The 19,823-nt window shown below is 46.9% G+C and overlaps 4 protein-coding genes and 1 non-coding gene across 9 annotated transcripts; 1 reads left to right on the top strand and 4 right to left on the bottom strand.

The window, feature by feature from the left end:
- Nucleotides 1–754: 754 nt before the first annotated feature.
- Nucleotides 755–3,260, top strand: apol (apolipoprotein L). Of its 2 annotated transcripts, none has more exons than XM_037256167.1 (4): nucleotides 755–935; nucleotides 1,204–1,749; nucleotides 1,820–1,942; nucleotides 2,032–3,260. In XM_037256167.1, exons 1-4 carry the CDS (start codon nucleotides 922–924, stop codon nucleotides 2,975–2,977), a joined length of 1,629 nt encoding a protein of 542 aa, XP_037112062.1. In that variant the 5' UTR covers nucleotides 755–921; the 3' UTR covers nucleotides 2,978–3,260. The 2 variants fall into 2 exon arrangements, with proteins under 2 accessions (XP_037112062.1, XP_037112061.1); XM_037256166.1 differs by having other exon boundaries at nucleotides 756–928; nucleotides 1,197–1,749.
- A 150-nt stretch (nucleotides 3,261–3,410) lies between these two features.
- eif3d (eukaryotic translation initiation factor 3, subunit D) lies at nucleotides 3,411–7,268 on the bottom strand. 3 transcript variants are annotated; one of them, XM_037256164.1, is made up of 16 exons: nucleotides 7,116–7,267; nucleotides 6,306–6,431; nucleotides 6,177–6,222; nucleotides 5,937–6,073; nucleotides 5,776–5,861; nucleotides 5,622–5,694; nucleotides 5,335–5,456; nucleotides 5,138–5,270; nucleotides 4,881–5,028; nucleotides 4,676–4,806; nucleotides 4,386–4,601; nucleotides 4,181–4,323; nucleotides 3,848–4,040; nucleotides 3,683–3,776; nucleotides 3,544–3,600; nucleotides 3,411–3,497 (listed from the first exon to the last, which is right to left on the bottom strand). In XM_037256164.1, exons 2-15 carry the CDS (start codon nucleotides 6,426–6,428, stop codon nucleotides 3,587–3,589), a joined length of 1,659 nt encoding a protein of 552 aa, XP_037112059.1. In that variant the 5' UTR covers nucleotides 6,429–6,431; nucleotides 7,116–7,267; the 3' UTR covers nucleotides 3,411–3,497; nucleotides 3,544–3,586. The 3 variants fall into 3 exon arrangements, with proteins under 3 accessions (XP_037112059.1, XP_037112060.1, XP_037112057.1); XM_037256165.1 differs by lacking the exon at nucleotides 3,411–3,497 and having other exon boundaries at nucleotides 3,528–3,600; nucleotides 5,335–5,450; nucleotides 7,116–7,268; XM_037256162.1 differs by lacking the exon at nucleotides 3,411–3,497 and having other exon boundaries at nucleotides 3,528–3,600.
- On the bottom strand, nucleotides 6,514–6,610 carry LOC119126429. Its single transcript, XR_005098654.1, has one exon.
- Nucleotides 7,269–7,623: 355 nt separating the features above from the next.
- On the bottom strand, nucleotides 7,624–13,956 carry rab40c (RAB40c, member RAS oncogene family). Its single transcript, XM_037256180.1, has 7 exons — nucleotides 13,654–13,956; nucleotides 12,662–12,823; nucleotides 11,443–11,503; nucleotides 11,239–11,299; nucleotides 11,098–11,175; nucleotides 10,699–10,921; nucleotides 7,624–10,570 (listed from the first exon to the last, which is right to left on the bottom strand). Exons 2-7 carry the CDS (start codon nucleotides 12,801–12,803, stop codon nucleotides 10,296–10,298), a joined length of 840 nt encoding a protein of 279 aa, XP_037112075.1. The 5' UTR covers nucleotides 12,804–12,823; nucleotides 13,654–13,956; the 3' UTR covers nucleotides 7,624–10,295.
- Nucleotides 13,957–14,679: 723 nt separating this feature from the next.
- pigq (phosphatidylinositol glycan anchor biosynthesis, class Q) lies at nucleotides 14,680–19,776 on the bottom strand. Of its 2 annotated transcripts, none has more exons than XM_037256158.1 (13): nucleotides 19,664–19,776; nucleotides 18,627–18,818; nucleotides 18,062–18,421; nucleotides 17,667–17,863; nucleotides 17,451–17,582; nucleotides 17,241–17,361; nucleotides 16,913–17,039; nucleotides 16,651–16,804; nucleotides 16,263–16,374; nucleotides 16,093–16,173; nucleotides 15,914–16,028; nucleotides 15,750–15,811; nucleotides 14,680–15,642 (listed from the first exon to the last, which is right to left on the bottom strand). In XM_037256158.1, exons 2-13 carry the CDS (start codon nucleotides 18,798–18,800, stop codon nucleotides 15,475–15,477), a joined length of 1,803 nt encoding a protein of 600 aa, XP_037112053.1. In that variant the 5' UTR covers nucleotides 18,801–18,818; nucleotides 19,664–19,776; the 3' UTR covers nucleotides 14,680–15,474. The 2 variants fall into 2 exon arrangements, with proteins under 2 accessions (XP_037112053.1, XP_037112052.1); XM_037256157.1 differs by lacking the exon at nucleotides 19,664–19,776 and adding an exon at nucleotides 19,300–19,382.
- Between the last annotated feature and the right edge of the window lie 47 nt (nucleotides 19,777–19,823).

Here is a 19,823-nt window from a genome sequence, read left to right on the forward strand (position 1 = left end):
AATAATCTAAGTGCGCTACTTTCGATTTAGCTTCAGGTTCGAAGAGACTTCTGGGTCGATGTTTTCAACTATCCAATGGGAAGAGAGCTGGAAAAAAAAGAGCAAACAAATTTGGTCATGTTGGATGTGATTATGTCACAGAAAAAAATAACTTAACTCCTGGAGAAGAGAAGAAAATGATTCAGTTTGGTGCTGAAGGGACAGCGACGTCTACAGTTACGCTCTGGCGTCATCTGGTGGCCAAAATACTCATAACAAGAGTGCTACTTTTAGTTTGTGGAGGCGTCAGCGGGGATTTGTTTGTGCATTTGCTGCTGATGACGAGAGACGTGATCGTCATGGACGCGGTGCTGGCGCGCCCGCGGGCCACGAGTGTGCTGCTGACTGACTATTAGTTTGTTCAGACGCAGCAGCAACGGCGGAAACCAGTGCGTTTGCCTGTTACGTGAACACGCTTGCAAGAAAAAAGCGAGGCACAGCGCTGGTGTCGTGCTGTCGTGTTTTGAAAAGTGCTTCCACTGTTCAAAAACTGCTTGTAACGACAAAGTGACGAGTGAAGTAAAGACACACACTTTTGATTGGTAGCGGAGGTTTTCGTTGTTTCCATGGAAACGAGCCATCCAGATGATCTCCATTCAGTGTCTTCAGGTAAAAAGAGGACAACTGAGTAACAATGAATATGAGTCAACATCTTTTACATTCATGTGTGTGTGTGTGTGTGGGGGGGGGGGGGCATGAGAAGATACCAGAACTTGGATTTGGATAGAAAACCGTTGCAAGCGGTTGTAAGTGGGCGCGGCCTCACCTGCCAGTCAGGCTCATCAAACAAAAGGTACAGGTTTGCTCAACTTGTGTGAGCAGAAGATCCAGAGTGACTCCTCTAAAATTTCACACACTCTGGATCCACTTCATGACGGGAACATGCACGAGTCTAGGTATGGTTATTTTTTAACTTTTCCTCAAGACATTCTCAAAACATCTTTAGTTTGTTTCTTATAGCTTGACTGTTGTCACTTCTGCACCATCACTTCCGCTATATTTGCCTGTGGTACTCCCCTGACAAACAAAAGCACACTTCATCTAGGGTAGTAACAGAAGCAAACCCAAGAGGATCCATTACACTGCCGTTGTCCTCCCTGACAGCCCTGAAAAATGGAATACATATTCAAATTTTCCACTTTAGAAGTTGTGATATTTGTCCAGGGATGCCCTGAAGGAGATCTTGATCTGCTACGCCTCTGCCACGCAGCTTGACATGTCTACCGTGAGCCGCTTCCGCAAAGGTATGTCCGAGTGGAGGATGCAACGCGAGAAGGAGATCGACACCATAAGAGACATCGGCAACAGAGCGGAGCTGAAGTTGGGCAAGAATCTCCTGGTGTACGTGAAGAGCAAGATGGCTGCGGAGAACAGGCGAACCGCGCTGGAAGCGGCGCTCGCCGGTGTGCTGAAGGACGTCTTGTTCGGCTTGGAGGAACTGGATGTCTTTGTGGAGGCGCTGGAGAGGCTGGCCACTACCTCACTGCTTGTTTTCCGTGGCGGGGTGGTGAAACTTGCACAAGGGGTTGGCTGCTGCGATGTGGCATTTGCCGTGGCCGCGGCACGCCGGGCCTGCCCCCTTGCTGCCGAGTTGAACAGAGATGCTAAAGTCTTCTTCTTGCCCAGACTGGACAACACAGCCGTGCTGGCCTATCTTCTCGACAAATATGTGCAGACCGCGCAACAAATATGCCTTCTCCTAGACAAAAGGTAAACCACTGGAACGGACAACAAAACTGCCTTAGCCATTAATCATTCTGGTTCCATGCTCTTCCTCTAGCAAGTTCTGCCTCAACTTGGTCTCCAAAGCTGGCACAGAGCTCCGTGTAGATCTCCCTGAGGAATTATCTTCAGACGACACGTACAGGATGTTTCGTCACATTCAAAAGTGTAGCCACATCAGGTGATGCCGGATTCAAACTCCCAGAATCCTTTGACTGTGAGGCAGATCTAGACCACCCTGAACTTTTTCCACATCGCTGTCTTCTCCAGGAATGACGCAGACTTCCGGTTGGTGTTCCGGCTACAGGAGCACGCGTGTCACCGCTTCCTTGCCGAGTTCAGCCAGCGTCGGGCCAGAATGCTGGAGCTTCTGGACCAGTTGGACCAGAACATAGAGGGGCTGGTCAGGGAGAACAAAGGGGTGAAGCTCTCCAATGTGGCGAGCAGCACATTGGGCCTGGTGAGTGGTGCGCTGTCAATTGCCGGCCTGGCGTTCGTTCCCATCACAGCTGGCACCTCGCTGGTTCTTAGTATGACCGGACTGGGTCTCGGTCTTGCCAGTTGGGCTAACTGTGCAGTCACCTCCGTCGTGGACTACAAACTGAAACAGAAGTGCATGAAGAAAGTCAGCGAGGTGATAGAGAACTTCATTGAGGACGCTGAGTGTCTGGACGACATCACCAGCGAGACTCGGCTACTCGATGCAGCAGTCAGTGAAGTTCTCTGTGAGGAGACTACGACGAGAAGCGTGGGCTTGGTCGCAGATGTCAGCTCTACTGTGAAGACACCTCCACGCAACCAGGAGGTGGCCACAAGGGTGGGGAAGGTGGTCATCGTTGGTGGGAAAACGCTACGGAATGTCCACCGGGCCGTGGCCGACGCCCGCAACGTGGGCAGCGCAGCCCTCAGTGGATCCGTGGCGGTGTCCCACGCGGCCAGAGCTGGACTCATTCCGCTTAACGGAATCTTCATTGGTATCGATATTGTTATCATCTGCGTGAGCGGCGTCGCTTTGGCCAAAGGATGCGAGACCCGAATGTCGCACTTTCTCCGAGCCAGGAGTGCTCTCTGGCGGGCGGAGATGGAATCCTGGCAAAGGATGTACGACTCACTGGTGCGGGGACTGGAAACTTTTGGGGAGAACCAGGCTGTCCTAGAGGCGGCGTTTTACCTTGACGGCAAACGGGGCCAGAAGCAACGTTGCAGCATTCAGTAGCACCCAGAAAGTCCTGGCGAGCCACCACAGATGAAAGTCTTGATGACATTAGTTCAACTGAAATTGTACAAAACTTGTCAAAGCCAAGCAAACACACCTGGACGATGTGCTGTAAATATAAATAAAAAAACAATCATCCTGAGACATTTCACTCTATAAAGTGACACTATCATGTTTTCATTCGTTGAACTGCAAGAATAAATTTTCAAAATGATAAATTCATATGTTCAATTGCTGCAGTATGTAATATTTCTAAAATTGAAAGTTGTAACTTGCTACTGGGTGCTTTGTGATGCATGTCGACCCGCAAGGAGAATCTCCTGTTTCTTTGTTTGAATGTTTAAACATGAAGAAATAATGTTGACTCTTTTACACTTCGGCGATATTGAAATCGCACAGTTGATTTTCTCGTTATGGTGGTACACCTGCAAACTCCCGGATGACATTTATTGTGGAGGGGGGGAGAAAAAAAAACAGTTTGAGCCAATTGGATTTTATTGATTGGGAAATTAAATGCATGCGTGTGTGTGTGTGTGTGTGTGTATGTATGTATATGTGCAAGTGAGTGTGTGTGTTTGGCGGGTTGTTTTGGTCACCAGGCACCGTGTTTCAGTTCTCTTCGTCTGGAATTATAAGAAAATATTTTACCGTTAGTCTCCACAGCAGTGGGTCAGCTGGTTAACTTGAGCGTCTTCACCGTCTCACCTTCTTCCTCCTCATCTTCTTCATCCTCCTCTTCATCCTCCTCTTCGTCGGAGCTGAATGTTCCGTCAGGCAGGCTGTAGACGCGGATGACTTGCTGCGGGGGCAACCGGCGAGCCAATCAGAAGGCAGTGCCCTCGTCTGAGGGAGGGTCGGGGGGCTGCTTACCTTGTTGGGGTCCTTGAGAATCAGGTACTTGCCCTCGTCCAGCTTGCGGCAGATGTCGATGACGCAGCGTAGGATGCCCCAGGCGTTCTCCATGCTCAGGTTGATCTGGCTGGCAAACTCGTTGGGCTTGAACTGCTGGGTGCCCAGAACCACGTGACGGGCAGAATCCTTCACGTGGTAGCGGGACACGTAGCTGCACCCGGACATTATGACAAATTGTATTCAGAATAATTGCAACATGTTAGAAACGGGGAAAAAAATTGTCAACGATTTTGAGCTTTTTGAAACACGTTGCCATTTTTGTGAAGCAAAGTGTACTGGCTTCAAACTGACCCCAGCTTGAGGTACTCGGAGCCGGCCAGCATAGCGCAGCAGGTCCAGCGAGCCAACTTGTAGCTGTTGTTCTTGAGCTCGGTGGCCAAGACGGCACCTCGCTGAGAGTCCAGTTTCTGGCGCCAGTCAACGCCGTTGCAATGCTGCCAGGGAAAGACGCAACCGTCACGATCAGATCGTCCAAAAGTTAACTATGTGATCTTACCCTCGAGTCCCACTCGTTGAGGGTCTTGATGTTTATGAAGGATACTTCCCCATTGGCGCCCGTCATCACTCCATCGTGCTCGCAGCGGACAATCAGGTCAATGTCTTCGCCCAGCTTCCAGTGGCGGTACCTGTAGGCAACAGATGCCACCTCGCTCTTGTCCATGTCCTCCTCCACAAAGGGGTTGTTGGCAGGAAACTTGTGGCGCTCTCCGCCCTGAAGTTCATACAAACCCTCGTTCAAAATCTCATCTTGGCAGATATCACTCACTCGCTTGCTCTCTCTCTCACCATGCGCAAGCACTGCTGGCTGAAGTTGTGGTTGATGTAGGTGGCCTCCATGGCCAGGTTCCGTGGGGAGTTGAAGGAGTTGCCCTCGTCCTGCGGCGGCTCGTTGGCCGTCTCGCTCACAGTCAGCAGATCTTGATGGGCGCCGCACACGTGTCAAGTCGCCGCACACGCAAAAGAAAGGAGAGGCGGCGATGCGACCGCTCACCAAAGTCGGAGTTGTCGCGCTTGTCGAAGAACAGCTTGTTACCCACTCGTTGCACGATGATGTCCCAGGAGTTGACTGAACGCGTGCAGCACATCAGGGTGGCCAAGATGGCGTCCGTGGCAAACACATTGCCTTGGGTCTTGGCCAGCTTAATAGAGATAGAGCAATAACAATGCTTTTATTGTGCTCTTTTTTTTTTCTCTCTCTTTTTTTCTAAAAAAGAATTCATTCGGGAATATCAAACCTCAAGACCGTACCTTGCGGATGACGGGGTCGTCGGTGGTGGTGACGGTGTGGAAGATCCTCTTGATGCTCTTCAGCGACTTCTCGTTGCGAGTGGTGACGCGGTCGAAGGCTTTGTCGTAGTACTCCAAGGCGCCGCAGCACTCGCTGTGCAGGATGCCGGCAGCGTTAAGCGGGGAGATGCAAGACACGGCTTCCAAGGCGGCCTTACATGTCCACGGGGTCGGCCACCTCCATGTAGCGCATCTTCATGAGTCTCGGGAAGTCCATCTCCTCCTTCACCTCCCAGTCGCTGCGCACCTCCACCGAAGAATCTCTGGGCTTCAGCTGAGCCTTGGCACAAAAATTAAATTAACAATAGATGCTCTTTTGTGGAGCAAGTAAATGGAGCCTATCCAAAAGCTTCAGAGACTAACAGAAGGCACAATGTGTTAACCAAGCATGTGACATCCTCAAGCATTAAAAAAAGTCTGAAGTCTAACTCAAATGTGGCTGTACCTGAGACCTCTGGTCCCACTTTTGACGAACGCCAAATTGCTTCTGGAACTTCTTCTGCAGCCGCATTCGATCCCTGCAAAGACAAAAAGTGGAGGGAATGAATACACACTGCTGACTGGCTACATTTCTTTCCTATGACTAATCATCATCGGACCTCTCCTTTTGCTTGGCGCTCTTGGGCAGTAACTGCATGTTGAACGGTGTCAGGTTCCTTCGGTCCTTGTCCCTGCGCAAGTTCCTCTGTCGGATCAAAATGCAAAAAGTCAACCGGATGACACGGTCGAGGTTTTCTCACTGCGAGTGCTGAGTGGTTACCTGAGCAAACCTCATGCGGTTCCTCTGATAGGCCGTCTTTGGCATCTTGGCCGTGTCCACCAGCTGGAAGCTGGTCTCGTCCTCCTCGTGGAAGTAGGCGTACTGACTGCCGCCTCCAAACTGAGACGAGTACTTGTCTGTGCGTAGAAACACATGGAGATCCAAATGTCGGTTATTCCATCGATCACTCGAGTAACGTTCTCACATTTTGGAGGCTTCAAACTTCAAAGTCCAACTCACTGGTGTATCTTTTGTCCTGATAAGTTGCCCCGGTCCAGTCGGCGACCTGACAACCACAAGACAACGACAACATAGTGAGTGGAGGTAGCCCAAATGAGTGACAAACCGTCCCGAAAGATTGGCGCAGACCTTCCCTAGGCGGTCTCCTTTACTGAAGGGCTGGTAAGGCATGTCCTTGAACTTCTCTGGCACGGCGCAGGGACCCCATCCCGACGGGTTGTCCTGGATCACGGGTGCGTTGAACTTGGCCATGACCTGCCCATGGGATTTCATGGGAGTTCAAGTATTACACTTTGGTAAATTGGCAGCATTTAGGCCAGTTTAGCCATGTTCCACAGGGTCTCAGGCTTTAATCAGCACAGTTGTCTCCAGCAGGGCACTCCAAAAAGGGAGGCACTGCTCAGATTGCGCAGTGGGCTAGTCATCACGGACCCTTCGACACATTTCACTATTTACAGCAAGTAGGGACTCCTAGGTAAATTGTTAACAGAACTATAGGCATTTTTACACCAGAATTCCCTATTGATGGGATTGATTGTCAGTTATCGACCCACTGAAGACAATCGAAGGTTATCTGAAAAAACGAGTAAAAGTGTCTGACGTCTGCACAAACTTGTCTTATTGCTAACCAGGCGATGATAATATAACACCTCCATGGGAAAACTACGAAGAACAAAAATATAAACTTTGTAATTGACGTATATTAGTCAAAGGTTATATCACAAGACAAATGTTCAAATTTGATCAGAGAGAAGCTCAATCCGTCACCGTGGGCTACTGCTGCTAACGCTACAAGGCCAGTCATCACGCTGGCTGTTTCGGCTAAGCTAACCAGCTAGCAAAGTAGTTACTCGCACCAACCTTAATTTGGTTCTTATACAACACAGCGCGCAAGAAAGTCATTTGCGCTTATCTTTGCGCTGGTCGTCGTGTTCTTACCGTATCCGACGTGACAGGTTATAAGTGGCTTAAATGGGACCGGTGTTCTTCGGAGGAAAAGTCTCCGGAAAGGGAGCCGGCGTGAAAGGAAGTGGCTAACTGCCGTGAAGCTGAATAGTGCAGATGTCGTAAAGCGTCGCAAACCACACAATCATTTCGATTACATAAACGCTAACTGTCGCACTGTATTTTATTCAAGATGATTTGGCCGTACAAGACTGATGTTGAAAAAGTTCAAAATACTAGTTGCAAAGTTTATAAAAATATGTAATTATATTCATACTTTTTCTCGTACAAGACTGTTGAAATGTTGAAAAAGTTCAAAATACTAGTTGCAAGATAAAAATCTTTAATTATATACTTCTTCTTTCAGCTGCTCCCTTAAGGGGTCGCCACAGCAGATCAATTGTTTCCATCTCACTGTCCTCTGTATCTTCCACTGTGAAAACAGTATCTATTTTGTTTACAGTTGCATGAGGATATTCAAACAAGAAATACTTAGTCTACATTTCAACTTGAACATTCAATTGTTTATTTGTGAAAAAGTCTCTTCAAACCCTCACAGCGTTGAAACTGTACAATCAATAATTTAAAAAAAGAAAATGTTTCAGTTTGTCACACACACACACACGCGCGCGCACACACGCACACACGCATTCGTATCTCAGATTCAGCAGCTTTCAGCCCCAAAATAGTGTTTAAATCCATTTTACAACACTGTTTCTTGACACAAAGCCAATCAGAGGGCATCCCCTGAAGCGGTTCCATCGTGCATCCTTTTCTCAAGTCATTTAGAATCTCAGGAAAAGAGGTCGTGCATACACACAAAGATTTAAAAAAACAAAAATCCTTTTTAGTCCATTCGTCAGCAACAACAATGCTTCTTTCTTTTCCTGCATATAAACAGAGAGAAACACTCTTCTAGAATTCTTGGCAACGTCGCTGAGCCCAATTCGAAAAACTCAAGTGGCACAAAAACATTTGTTCCATTTGCTGCTAGTCTATCTTACACTTCATCCAGAGTCGGGAACTCAGGGCATATAAAACAACACAAATGACGCAAAAAAAAAAAAAAAAGTGGTTGTTTTATGTCACAGGTGGAAGATAAAGTCGTACATGAATTATCTGAAGATATGTTTCTTTTCCTCTCATTTTGTGCATGTTGTGCCACCGGTGGAAAAGCAGTAGCAAGGGTTGGCAGGAAGGAAGGAAACACATTCCCAACATCAGGAGTGCCACTCCAAACACAAAAATCCACCACACACTTGTGCCTGGAACATTTTCAGTGTGGGATTACAACCTCAGGCTGCTTCACCAAAGCCGACTGATGTTACATTCCTCCATCCAAATATTCATTTTGTTGTACTAAAATTTGCATTGTCCATCAACATTTCCTACCAAAAGGAGAACAAATGAATTTAGCAAATGACATGCATTAGACACACTTGATTTGCTTTAGTGGGGCCCAAAAAAAACAGATCTGGGCCTAAATGGACAAGAGCCACGCTGAAAAAAAACAAAAAAACAAAATACAAGTGATAAAACACTGACATGATCTGATAATGCTGGAAGAGGAGGTGGCGTTGCTGTTGGATAAAATGGTGGCAAGACAGTGAGTGAATTGAGGAAGGAGGAAGATGAAAGCGTAGCGAGAAGCTGCAGCAAGAGCACCAACGACAACGGCGACGAAGACGCCCTCCTGAGATGCAAGCAAGGAGCATCCATTATTCAGCAGCAATGAATCACGGGATGGCGCCAGGCCGACATCAAAAGACTCGGGTTGCATTTGGAATCATGTGCTCGTTTGACTTCTCGCTAATCACTACGCAGCAAAAGGGTCACGCTTGCCAGTTTTCTCACCTGAATTATTCCCAGTGCTCCAGTCTTAAAATAGAACGCCACGAGCAACCAAAATGGTTGATCGGGCCTCACAAACTCTTGCTGAAAATAGTCCCGGTTCTGAATTTGTGCTTAGTGGGACTACAACCGTTCCATATGAGCAGAGAGAGTCAATTGAATTATGGGGGACACTGTCATATAATAATTTAAAATACACGTTACGACACATGGCGACACGCTTCTGAGTGAATCGCCTCCACGGTGAGATTTAAAAAGAAAAAAAAACCCTGCCATGATAAAAATTTAATGGGGGCTGAACGGCGCCTTTGCGCAACGTACCTCAAATCCATCACGCTAGGACGACTCCCTGTCTCTAAAAAAAACCTTTCCCACCCCTAACATGAGATAATTTTAGCCAGATTTGGAGGGAGGGAGGCAGGTGTAGTGGTCTAAAAAGGGGCGAAGTGCAAGTCGCAGCAGTCGCAGTAGGCAAGTCAAGTTAACAAAATAAAGGGGAAATCAACGAGAGTCCATCACTTGTGTCACGTTCGAAACAACCGTGAGGGACCCGAAAAAGTCACAAGCTGCACAAGAGTAAGAAAATGGAAGCTTGGTGCAGCCAATTGTTCCCATTTCAGACGCGCTAACAAGTCTGCTCGTCACAGGTCGGGACCGGGAACAAGTCAGGACTCGTTTGCTCCAATCGCATTACATGCGAAGGCCGCTACGACGAGGCGCTCCAAGTGTCTGAGGCGACGACGCAAGTGTGTACAGGTTTGCGACAGAGGAGTGTGTGTGTGTGTGTGTGAGTAAATGACTGTGTGTAAAGACAGTCTAAATGTGAGAGGAGAATGTGACGTGTGAGTGCGAGCGAGAGAGGAGTGTGTGTGACATGTACAGTATATGAAGATTGTTCGCAGGAGGAGTGTACGCAAAAGAGTGTGTCACCAGTCCCAAGCGTGCGTGAAAGTGCTTGTGTGGAAGCGGGCGTGTGACACGCATGAGGCCAAAGAGCTTTTCTGCATGTGCTTGTGTGTGAGGCCGTTTCCCAAAGTGGAACGACTTGTAGCTTATTTCCAAAGCAGATAAGAAGACGTATGACGAAAGGAGAAAAAACAAAACAAAACAGAGACACTCGATGAGCGCGCGTCTGTCTGTACAAGCGGAAAACTCCTTTTGTCTCTCACGTGACTGGCGGCGGGCCGGAGCAGCGGGACTCTCGGACACGTCGGACTCGTTCTCCCGTCAAAGCTTGGTGCCAAAGGCTTGGCGGCCCGGCCCAGCCCAGCCCGGCACTCGGCCACCGTCGCTGCCGTCAGGTTGGGGAAGGGAAAGCGGCAGTTAGGAGATCTTGCAGTTGCTGCGCGTGCAGTTCTGCGGGGGACTTTGCGGGGGCCGGATGGACTTGGAGCGCTTGAGGCTGTTGCCCTTGGAGCCGCCGGCCGGGTTGGCCAGTGAGTAGGAGCGTCCGTGCATCATGACGGCGTTCATGCCGTTGGCCATGGAGAAGGACTTGAGGTGCGACTTGATGGCCACGGGCAGCGGCAGCTTGTCAATGAGGTGGACCGGTGTGCATGACACGATGGCCCGGCAGCACAGGTCCTGCAGGCTGAAGACTGCGGGAGACATGGAATGGATTAAACTCATGCCTCAAGCCACCACTTTGCTTAGCATGGCAAGTATATTATTATTGTTGCAAGTATGGCACGATGCAAGTCCCACGGCAAAGAAATTGGGGACCCACCTCGGTTGGGTTTCCAGAACTTCTCCATGCCGTGGCGCATGAGCACAATGCGCGACAGCTCAGTGAAGGACTCGATGACGTTGAAGTTGCACAGCGGGCTGACCTCGAAGAACGTCATGCCGTTCTTCTCGGCATAGGCTCGCGCCTGCTCGGTGGGCACCTGCCGCTTGAAGGCCAGGTGCAGCCGGTTGCCCACCAGGATGCGCGGAACGCCCGGTGCATGCTGAAGAAACACAAAGAAAAACATGCAGGGACATTACGGAAAATAGTATCAAGCAATTGAGATACATAAATTCCCCCAATATATTTAATGGAATTCAGTTGACTAAACGAAAGATGAACAGAGTCCGCGGGGTGCGTAATTTAAGCAGATGGCAGCGAGATCAATAACTCAGGAACCTCGTCAATCTCTCGGATCCACCTGTCGATGCCGTCGAAGGACCAGCGGTTGGTGATGTCATACACCAGTAGGATGCCCTGCACAAGAAGGAGAAATTAAACGCCATCCAGGAGAACGCCGCCAGAGGCGCGACGTCTCACCTGAGCGCCGCGCGAGTACGAGCGGAAAATGGTGCAGAATCGTCCTTGTCCTGACGTGTCCCTGAAGACCAGAAGGGGCACAAGAATTCAGGACAAGTGGAAGGCACCAAAGTACGATACTCCAAAGGTTGGAACTGCTCCATCGGCATCCAACATACCTTTGAAATACGTTTTATCTTAGTGAGGTTGCTTGGTCGTACTCACCAAAGCTCCAGCTTCACCCTCCTGCCATCCAGAAGAATAGTGGTGGTCTTGTAGTCGATGCCTGCAAAAAGAAACAGACGAAGAATGCAATTGTCACTTCTCCCACAATGCAGCACTGCAGCGAAGGTGAGGATGGACTTGCCGCGGTCATCAGTCAGTGCAGCATTGTAATTTTTCAAGTTTGTTTAACGACCGAAAAAGAAAACCAGTCCGACTACACCTGCCGCTTCGTGTCCGGACATGCTCCCCCGTCGGATCTTCTCAACCGGTCCCTGCGGTTTTTCTTGCGGGAAAAGTCCTGAGGCCAAACACCTGAATTACAGGCTGACGACCGTTTTCCCGCTTTCTGTTTTACTGTCAGCGGAAGCCGACCGCTAATGTCAACAAAATGTGAGCTCGGTCCAACAATTTGATTGATGCCACTTAAGAGGACGAACGTTAGACACACTAGTAATTTGGACTCCACGAAATGGAGGACAAGCGGCGTCAATTAGCGGCCGCTTGCTAACATCATCAACATCCTGAGATCTTGCGAGCTTGAGTGCTGAGCTAATTCCATTGCGCAGTTGCAGAGAGCGCATCCCGGGATGATCAATGGTTCTTGTGATGTGTACGCTCGATGCTTCTATTCTGGGAGATGAGAGAGGACGACTCCTTCAAAGAGACGACAACGGCGACCATGTGGAAGAAGACACCCGCGGTGTGTATGAAACTAGCCTCGTGGATAGATGACGCATTGATGCATTGAATACAAGAAAAAGGTCTCAATCACGGCTCCTAACAAATGCTGCCTGTAGTTGAGCAAACAAATGCTTCCGGCCGCCATGCGAGGAGGGAAATACTAGCAACTCTTTCATCACACGGATGAAGTAACTGTGACACTGGTCCATCTGACCACACTAAGAACACCAACACGACACGCACGCACGCACAACACAACCCCACTTGTGGGCTTCTTGCCTGAAAAACAACAACAAAAAAAGCCGAAGGACATTTTGACCCAATCACAAGCTTCTGCTTCTTCTGTCCTGATTTCGTGCCGATTAAATATTTACCGCGGTTGCACAATGCTCTTTCTTGCTTTTAGACAGATGGCGTCAGACTAACTGTTGACTTTTCCTCACATTTGGACTTCAGCTCTGAAATTGTATGTATCAAAAGCACAAGTGGTACCTATCGGTGAACCATTTCAGCTCTACGTCCAGAAAAAACGACTCACCGCTGCTGTAGGCGTAGGGCGACTCGGCCGAGCCGTCTTGCAGGCTGTCCAGGATCTCGCCCTTGCCCACGTCGCTGTCGCCCACCAGCAGGAACTTGAGCAGGTAGTCGTAGCTTTTCACCGGGCTGCCCTGGCTGCCCATGACCTCCTCTCACATGAGCCCTGGTGAGCAAATCCATGATGAGAGCATCGTAACAAACATGTTCACGGTGGCCGGAACTTGCTGACTTCACACCTATGTGTCATCTGTAAATAAATGCGCCACTGGGCTGACAACAATTCACCAATGGGATGTGGGCTTGAGGCAAACAATAAATATAATTGTCTAACACTATCGAATGGCAAAAGACACTATCTGTGATCCAGTGCGGACAGATGAAGGTGAATTTAGGAGGCTAATATCACATTCACTGTCTGAACTATATATACACCATAAAGGGTTTTTATGTTGTTTGATTTTAGAAAGCTATTGTCTTATCCCTTGAAGAAATTTAACTTTCTGGCTTTTTCAGCCTGATTGATAACCTTTTGTAATCGTTTAATGAATGTGGGTTTTGTGACATTAATTTTACATCTTCATTGAAGAGATAATGTCATAAATTGTTGTGTGGTTCTTGAGAATGTATCTTACACGGCACAAGTACATTTGATTTATTTTATTCGAATTAACAAGTCCACTTTTATGAACCTTGAATTGAACTCGTATTATGCTGATTGGAGTGTTTCACCCTTAAAAACGGTGAGTGGGAAGCTATTTACGAATTATTAACGAGAACAACAAGCTACACCTCCGCCGCAAAAGCTAACACGCTAACATCCTTCCCACATCTGACTGCCGCTAACGTCATCGAGTATGCGCCACAAAATATATTTTTTTAAATTCTATTCCAGGACACCCACACCGGTCACATTCACGCCGACTTACGCGAGTGAGTCAACTGTTTCAAATAAACATACACACCGGTGTTAGCAGAGCGCTCGGTGATGCTAACCTGATGGGCTCCACTTCCAGCGACGTCTGCTTGATTTCAGGCCGCCTCGTCGTCTTCTGGTCCGGCTACGAAGATTACTGGAATGCCCCGCCGTCACATCCAGGGAACGGCGTTATACGCGAGGGCAAGAGAGAACAGCGGGGATTTTTATACTTCCACTCCGAATTTGTGCTCGTCCTTCGCGTCAATCCGTGGCGTCCATGTTTCTCCATTCTTCCGAGCCATGGGTAAAGACATGCCGAAGGACGGTGAGGGATCTGCGGATAGCTGACAGATTGCAGTTGGGCAACTCGCTCCAGCTTTGAGAGCCCACCTCCTCATTAGCATGATTGGTTGCTTTCCTCATAGAGGTGGACACCATTGGTTGGAGGATGCTGCCATTCAAACACCCTTGTCAACAACACGCAAAATAGTGTAAAAACAGCCAAATTTATCAAAATTTCACACACTAAATACAAACACAGAATCATGACACTTATTTTAAAAAATACATATATATATGTATTTTTTACATTCCGATAGCTGCAAGACTTCACCCGCCTTCCAGTAAGTCCCGCCTTTATATTCGCATGATTGGTTGTTACGTTCCTACAACGTGAAGGAGAGACCAACATTGGTCAAAGAGAATTGTCAATCAGATTCAACAATAACAACAACACGCAGAGGTAAGAGGAAACCAGCAAATTGTTTCACTAATGTTTAAACAGAGACAGACTCAGTAACTATGACAAGAATTATAAAATATCTTTTGTATTTGTGATAATATAGGAATATATAACGGTTTTCAATTCCTCAGTGGTTGTACGATCAGATTATATGTAAAGCTCTTTGTTACAGCGGCACATTTTGTGAAATGCACAATATGAATAAAGTTCAAGCTCCAAATTTTCCTTAAAAAGCATCAATTGTTTTGTGAGAGATACAGGCATAAAAATACACTAATGATTGATGAAATGGGAATATCACTCTTGTCAGTTTATGGCCAGACTGAAGACATTTGAAGGGAATAAAGTTTGGAAACTATCAGATTCTTGGGAAGAGTGTTTAATGGCAAAGGCTCGACATGAGAGCATTATGGAAAAGTCAATAAAAATGAGTACAAATCAGTCACAAATAAGACAACTCCTCCATTCCAGTACACTAAAAATAACATTAGAGGCACAATATGAATAACACTTAGAAATTATAATTATAGTAGAATTCCAAAAAAATTGCATAAAATCACAGCTTGCCTACTTCACATCATTTGGTCTGAATTAAGACTTCAATTAATTAGATTTAAAACATAAAAATTAAATTGACACACAAAAATTAGAGCTTGACCTGGTGTGAGCATTTTTTGTGGTGGCTAAAATGACCATCGAATTCATATTTTTTACACAAAAGTACATCTGCAAAATTTGTTATTTTTTTAGTATAATTGCTATTTTTTATTTTATTTTATACACAATAGTACTTCTGCAGCTCAATACACAGTAAGTAAGTAGTAAGTACCTGTATGACAATTTCAGCATTACAAATATCAATAGTTAAATAAATAACATAAGAAAAGGGTTTGAGAAATGGTACACCTGTAACTTTATCACAGGATGGTAGACATTTTTAACAAAATATTTGAGTGTTAGGAAGTCAGTGTGGGGTGTTTATGCCCTCATATCTCATTTGAAGTGAAATATCACAAAACTGGTGCCTTTCCGTGTCAGAACTGGTCGCTGTAGTGATCAGAGCAGCTACCACTTTAGTTTCCATTTCCTCTCTCTTGCCTGCGTCCATCTGTTTCCATTTCATGACTTATTCATTTTGTGCTGCTCAGTCAGTCAGTTAGTCAGTCTTGGCAGCGTGGCTCTTGGTGCTGGTGTGCCTCCATGGGTAGATGAGCTCCCCGACAAAGAGCTTCTTGGCCAGGGCGCCCCATGAGTCCTTGGGGTAACAGCTGTAAGTGGGCGTGCGGTACGTGTCAACCACAGCGCTGCTCTTCAGCGGGTTAATCTATCAACAAAAAGCAACAAAATCAAAATTCACCGGAAATAATCGTGTGGAGGTTAAAAAAATGCTATATTTTATGCTCTAAAGAAATGAAAATAATAAAAACTGACCTCCATGAGCAGGTGAAGAGCAGTTCCGGGCTCCTCACTTAGCACCCTGAACCTCACACCCTCTGAACGGCAGGTGGGGCCCATCACACACGAGAAATAACAACAACAGAATTATTACGTTGTTCTTGTGTTCATTACGTGAACAATGTGGGACGACGGTATACCTGCGAGTCTGTACGGACGACACACGCGAAGGCCGATGGCATAGAGCGGGAAGGAGTTGATGAAATCCACACTCAGGTGGATGACGCCCTGGAACAGGATGATCACCAGACGCAACTGGACAACACATGCACACTCATAATGCACAAGCCTGCCAAATATCATTTATTTATTTTCTCACCAGTGCAAAGACCAAGTAGTAGAGGGCTGTGGTGGGCAGCAGGAAGAGTAGGATGGTAAACAGCAGCGTACCAAGGAATAGCTACAACGACACAAATAACGTTCATACTGTATTGTCCCTGTGAATTATTAGTAGGTAGTGTGTCCAAAGTAATATGCGTGCGCCGCTACCTGATCCAGGTCGTAGGAGCAGGAGTCGACCCTTTGCCTCAGAACGTTCCACTTCTTGCCCCTGAAGAGCCGCCATAGCGAAGATAGGCCGTAGATCTTCAGGCAATACAGCCTGTCACATTCAGACAACATGTTACAACATTGAGACTTGAAGCTAATAAATATGCAATTATATTTCATCATGCAGCACTGCCCCGGGCTATCTTTAGCGCAGATGCATTATTCACTGCAGCCTCTTTTCGGCCTCACAATCCATTATTAGCAGCCGGACTCAAACTTAAAGGAGGAGCCAGGCACTTGAATGAGAACCAGAACTATGACTGGAACTTTGAAGAGCAACAGAAGGTAGAAGTGAGAAAAGCCCGCCCCCTGCAGGTGAATTATTGACCTGGCTCCGTAGACGTAGAAGCAGTAGATGTGGAAGGTGAGCAGAGCCACCATGTCGGACAGCAGAGAGAGGGCAAAGGTCAAACCCAGGCACGCCGACAGGCCGCCGTACCACAGGATGGACTCCATGAACGGAGACAACAGTTGAACGTAATCTGAAAGACATCAGACAACAGTTTTGTTACAACAAAGACAAAAAGCATGTATATGGTGTGTGTGTGTATGCGCGTGTGTGTATGCGTGTGCGTGTGTTGTCCGCTCACTGATCCACAGGTGAATGTGATAGAGGAAGAAGCGGCCCAGCACCTGGTCCAGGGCCCGGTTCATCTTTAGCCCAGCCGGGGCGCCCATTAGCCACTGCAGCAGATCCTGTAGCTCCTTAGCAACATGCTAACCAGAGAGAAAAAGATGGTTTTACGTACCTGTGATAAATAAGCAAAACTGGAAGTACAACTAAAATTGGCATCCAAACTCCAAGTAGAAGTCCAAGTGGAAAAAGTATTAGTGCAGTCACTCGTACAAGATCTGGAACCATGACTGCCTATTAGTGTTGAGTGGATGTTCAAAAAACAAGCCTGGAGTATGTCTTACGTCTGCAGCGGGAACGAGCATGTTGGATATCATGCTAATATGGTCATCTCTGTAGAGCCAGGAGGCCAGCAACAGACCCAGACCCACATCCATCAGGATGGACACAAACATGTTGGCCTTTCTGCACGCACACAGAGAAGTAGGACAAATTCAAAGTAAAACTGGCTGGAATTAATTGGACAGGGAAACGGAGGGGAGCAGTGGTGAAACCTGATGAACTGCGTGTGATTCTCGGCCGATTTTGGTGAGCTGAGAGTCTTGAGGTGTTGGGTCCTGTAGCTGAGCTGTACACAGGACGAAAACTTGGACCACAGAAAGGGTAGCGGGAAAACATCAAAGACCCTGCAGAGGACCACAACGACACACAACACATGTCACACCAAGGCAAGTTAGTATAGCAAAGCTTAGCATGTCTCTTCTTCTGACCGCATGCTGCAGATCCAAGTCCACACGGCCAGTATTCGGCTGAGGAGCACGCAGAGCGGCACAGAGGCCTGTTTCAGGAGCTCCACAATGATGCTTCCCTCTCGACCGTCAGACTGCCAATGGGTGGACTTCAGCGGACCATCGTCATACTTGTCCAAGAAAAATAGGGGGCCGCTGCTAGACACCGTGTGGAATACCTCAACATAGAACACAACAAACATTACTTATGGAAGTACTAGAAGTAAAGTACAAGAAATAAAATTGGAACTGGGAGAGCAACAAGAACAGCAACTACAACTGGGACTGCAACTAGGATTAGAACAATAGCTCAAAGTGGAACTAGAACATGAATTGGACTGAATTTAGTGTAACCTGGGGTCAAACCGTGTCTGTACCTGTCTCAACTCGGACGGCAAAGCAGCTTTGGATTCGGGGACACCATTCTGGACGGGATGAAGCTGTGACAACATCACCTTCCTCTGCTCGTAGTGGACAAAGATCACCTTCTCCTCCTCTTCTTCGCTCTCCTCTTCCACTTCCTCCTCAGTCTTCTTCACCTCTTTTGGTGGTGGAGTGCGTCCGAGGAGGTGGCAGGTGAAGCCTTTCTGGCCCATGCGGCGGCTGATTTGGAGCCAGCGTTGCTGGGGGAACATGGTGCTCAGGTCCTTCAGGAAGCTATCCATGCCCTCCTCGCCTTCCTGAGGTAAACTCCACGAGCCCAACACAGACAGTTCCACGTGGCTCTCGGCTGCCATCTGACACACAGAAAAACACGACAGGGACTAATACCAAAACTGTGATTAAAACTAGAACTACTACACGTGGTAGACCTAGACTTAAAGTAAAATCAGAGCTAAGTATTAGAATTGGAACCAACAATTCCACTAGGATTGGGACTAAAATCATATTAGTTGTTGATGGTGCATTGTGTGTTTTTCCGGTAGGCTACTTTTAGCCTACCTGCTGTATGTAGCGTTTGACGTGGCTGGGAATGAACGGGTAGTGGATGACGGCCAGCACCACGGCAGAGTTGTGCTCCGGAAACCAGCGGCCCACCAGCAGACCGCTGGCTGCGCGGTTGCAGCATTGAGGGAAGAACACCTTCAGAACCATCACTGATTCACCTTCTTTCATCTACACCTGCTGTTTTACCTGCAAAAGCAGCCAAGAAATTAAATGATATCATCATTGCCCACTTGGTGGTACAACAATCACCATCATAAACGATACAGAACCTATTTAACAGCCCAGATGAAAATGGCAGTGTTTTTAGAATAATACTGGGGCGTGTGTATGTAATAACATCATCGACTGTCCTCGTTATTGTCCTTCGTGAAGGGCACAGGACCCGAGGCACACGTTTCATTGATTTCCTGCCCACTAAACAGTACTAAAGCTCAAAAACACTAATATGTGAAAAAATAAAGAACCGTATAGATTTACTTTCCATAACTGTAGCAGTTCAACGGTACGGGATTTAAAGTCAAGTTCATTATCATTGTGAGATTTTGCACCCGTAGATCAAAATGTGACAGTTAAACGGGCATTCGGTGTCACTATAAAATGGTTTAAATGTGTAGTGGAGTTACGATCACGTCAGTAAATATATTTGTCTTCTTTTAAAAAAAATTACCTTATTGTCAAGCGTAAAAGTTCCGCCTTCCGTCCGAGGAACACAATTTGTTAGGCGGCCATTTTGTTTGTTGACAGTCCGACACGTTAAAAGTTCCGACGAGGAAAAAACTCCGGAGTTTGGTGTTCATTTTTTTTTCTATCGAATTTTTTCCATACAGCACTCAAAAGAGAATGTAAATAGTCCCTGTATTAAAATTAAACCATTCAAAAAAAAAAAAATTGTTTTAATATTTACCTTTTTTTAAAAATAAAAAATAAATAACAATAATCCGTTGCTATGTAGTCTTTCTGGAACAATGAAATATCACAACGCTTCCGTGGCTTTAGTAGAAACTGATAGTAATTTATATATTCATACTCACAGTGAATGAGTGCAAGTGAGTGCTGCCGCTTCTGCTGTCAGCAAATAAAGAGTCACCCAACCGTTAAGTGACTTATCTCCTTTCGCAGTGACACAGCAACAAAAAGGCGGGATAACATTATCGCAACAGTTTTGTTTTAAAATTATGCGCTTTAGTTTAT

Source organism: Syngnathus acus, chromosome 8 (genome assembly GCF_901709675.1).
Source record: "Syngnathus acus chromosome 8, fSynAcu1.2, whole genome shotgun sequence".
Taxonomy (NCBI): domain Eukaryota; kingdom Metazoa; phylum Chordata; class Actinopteri; order Syngnathiformes; family Syngnathidae; genus Syngnathus; species Syngnathus acus.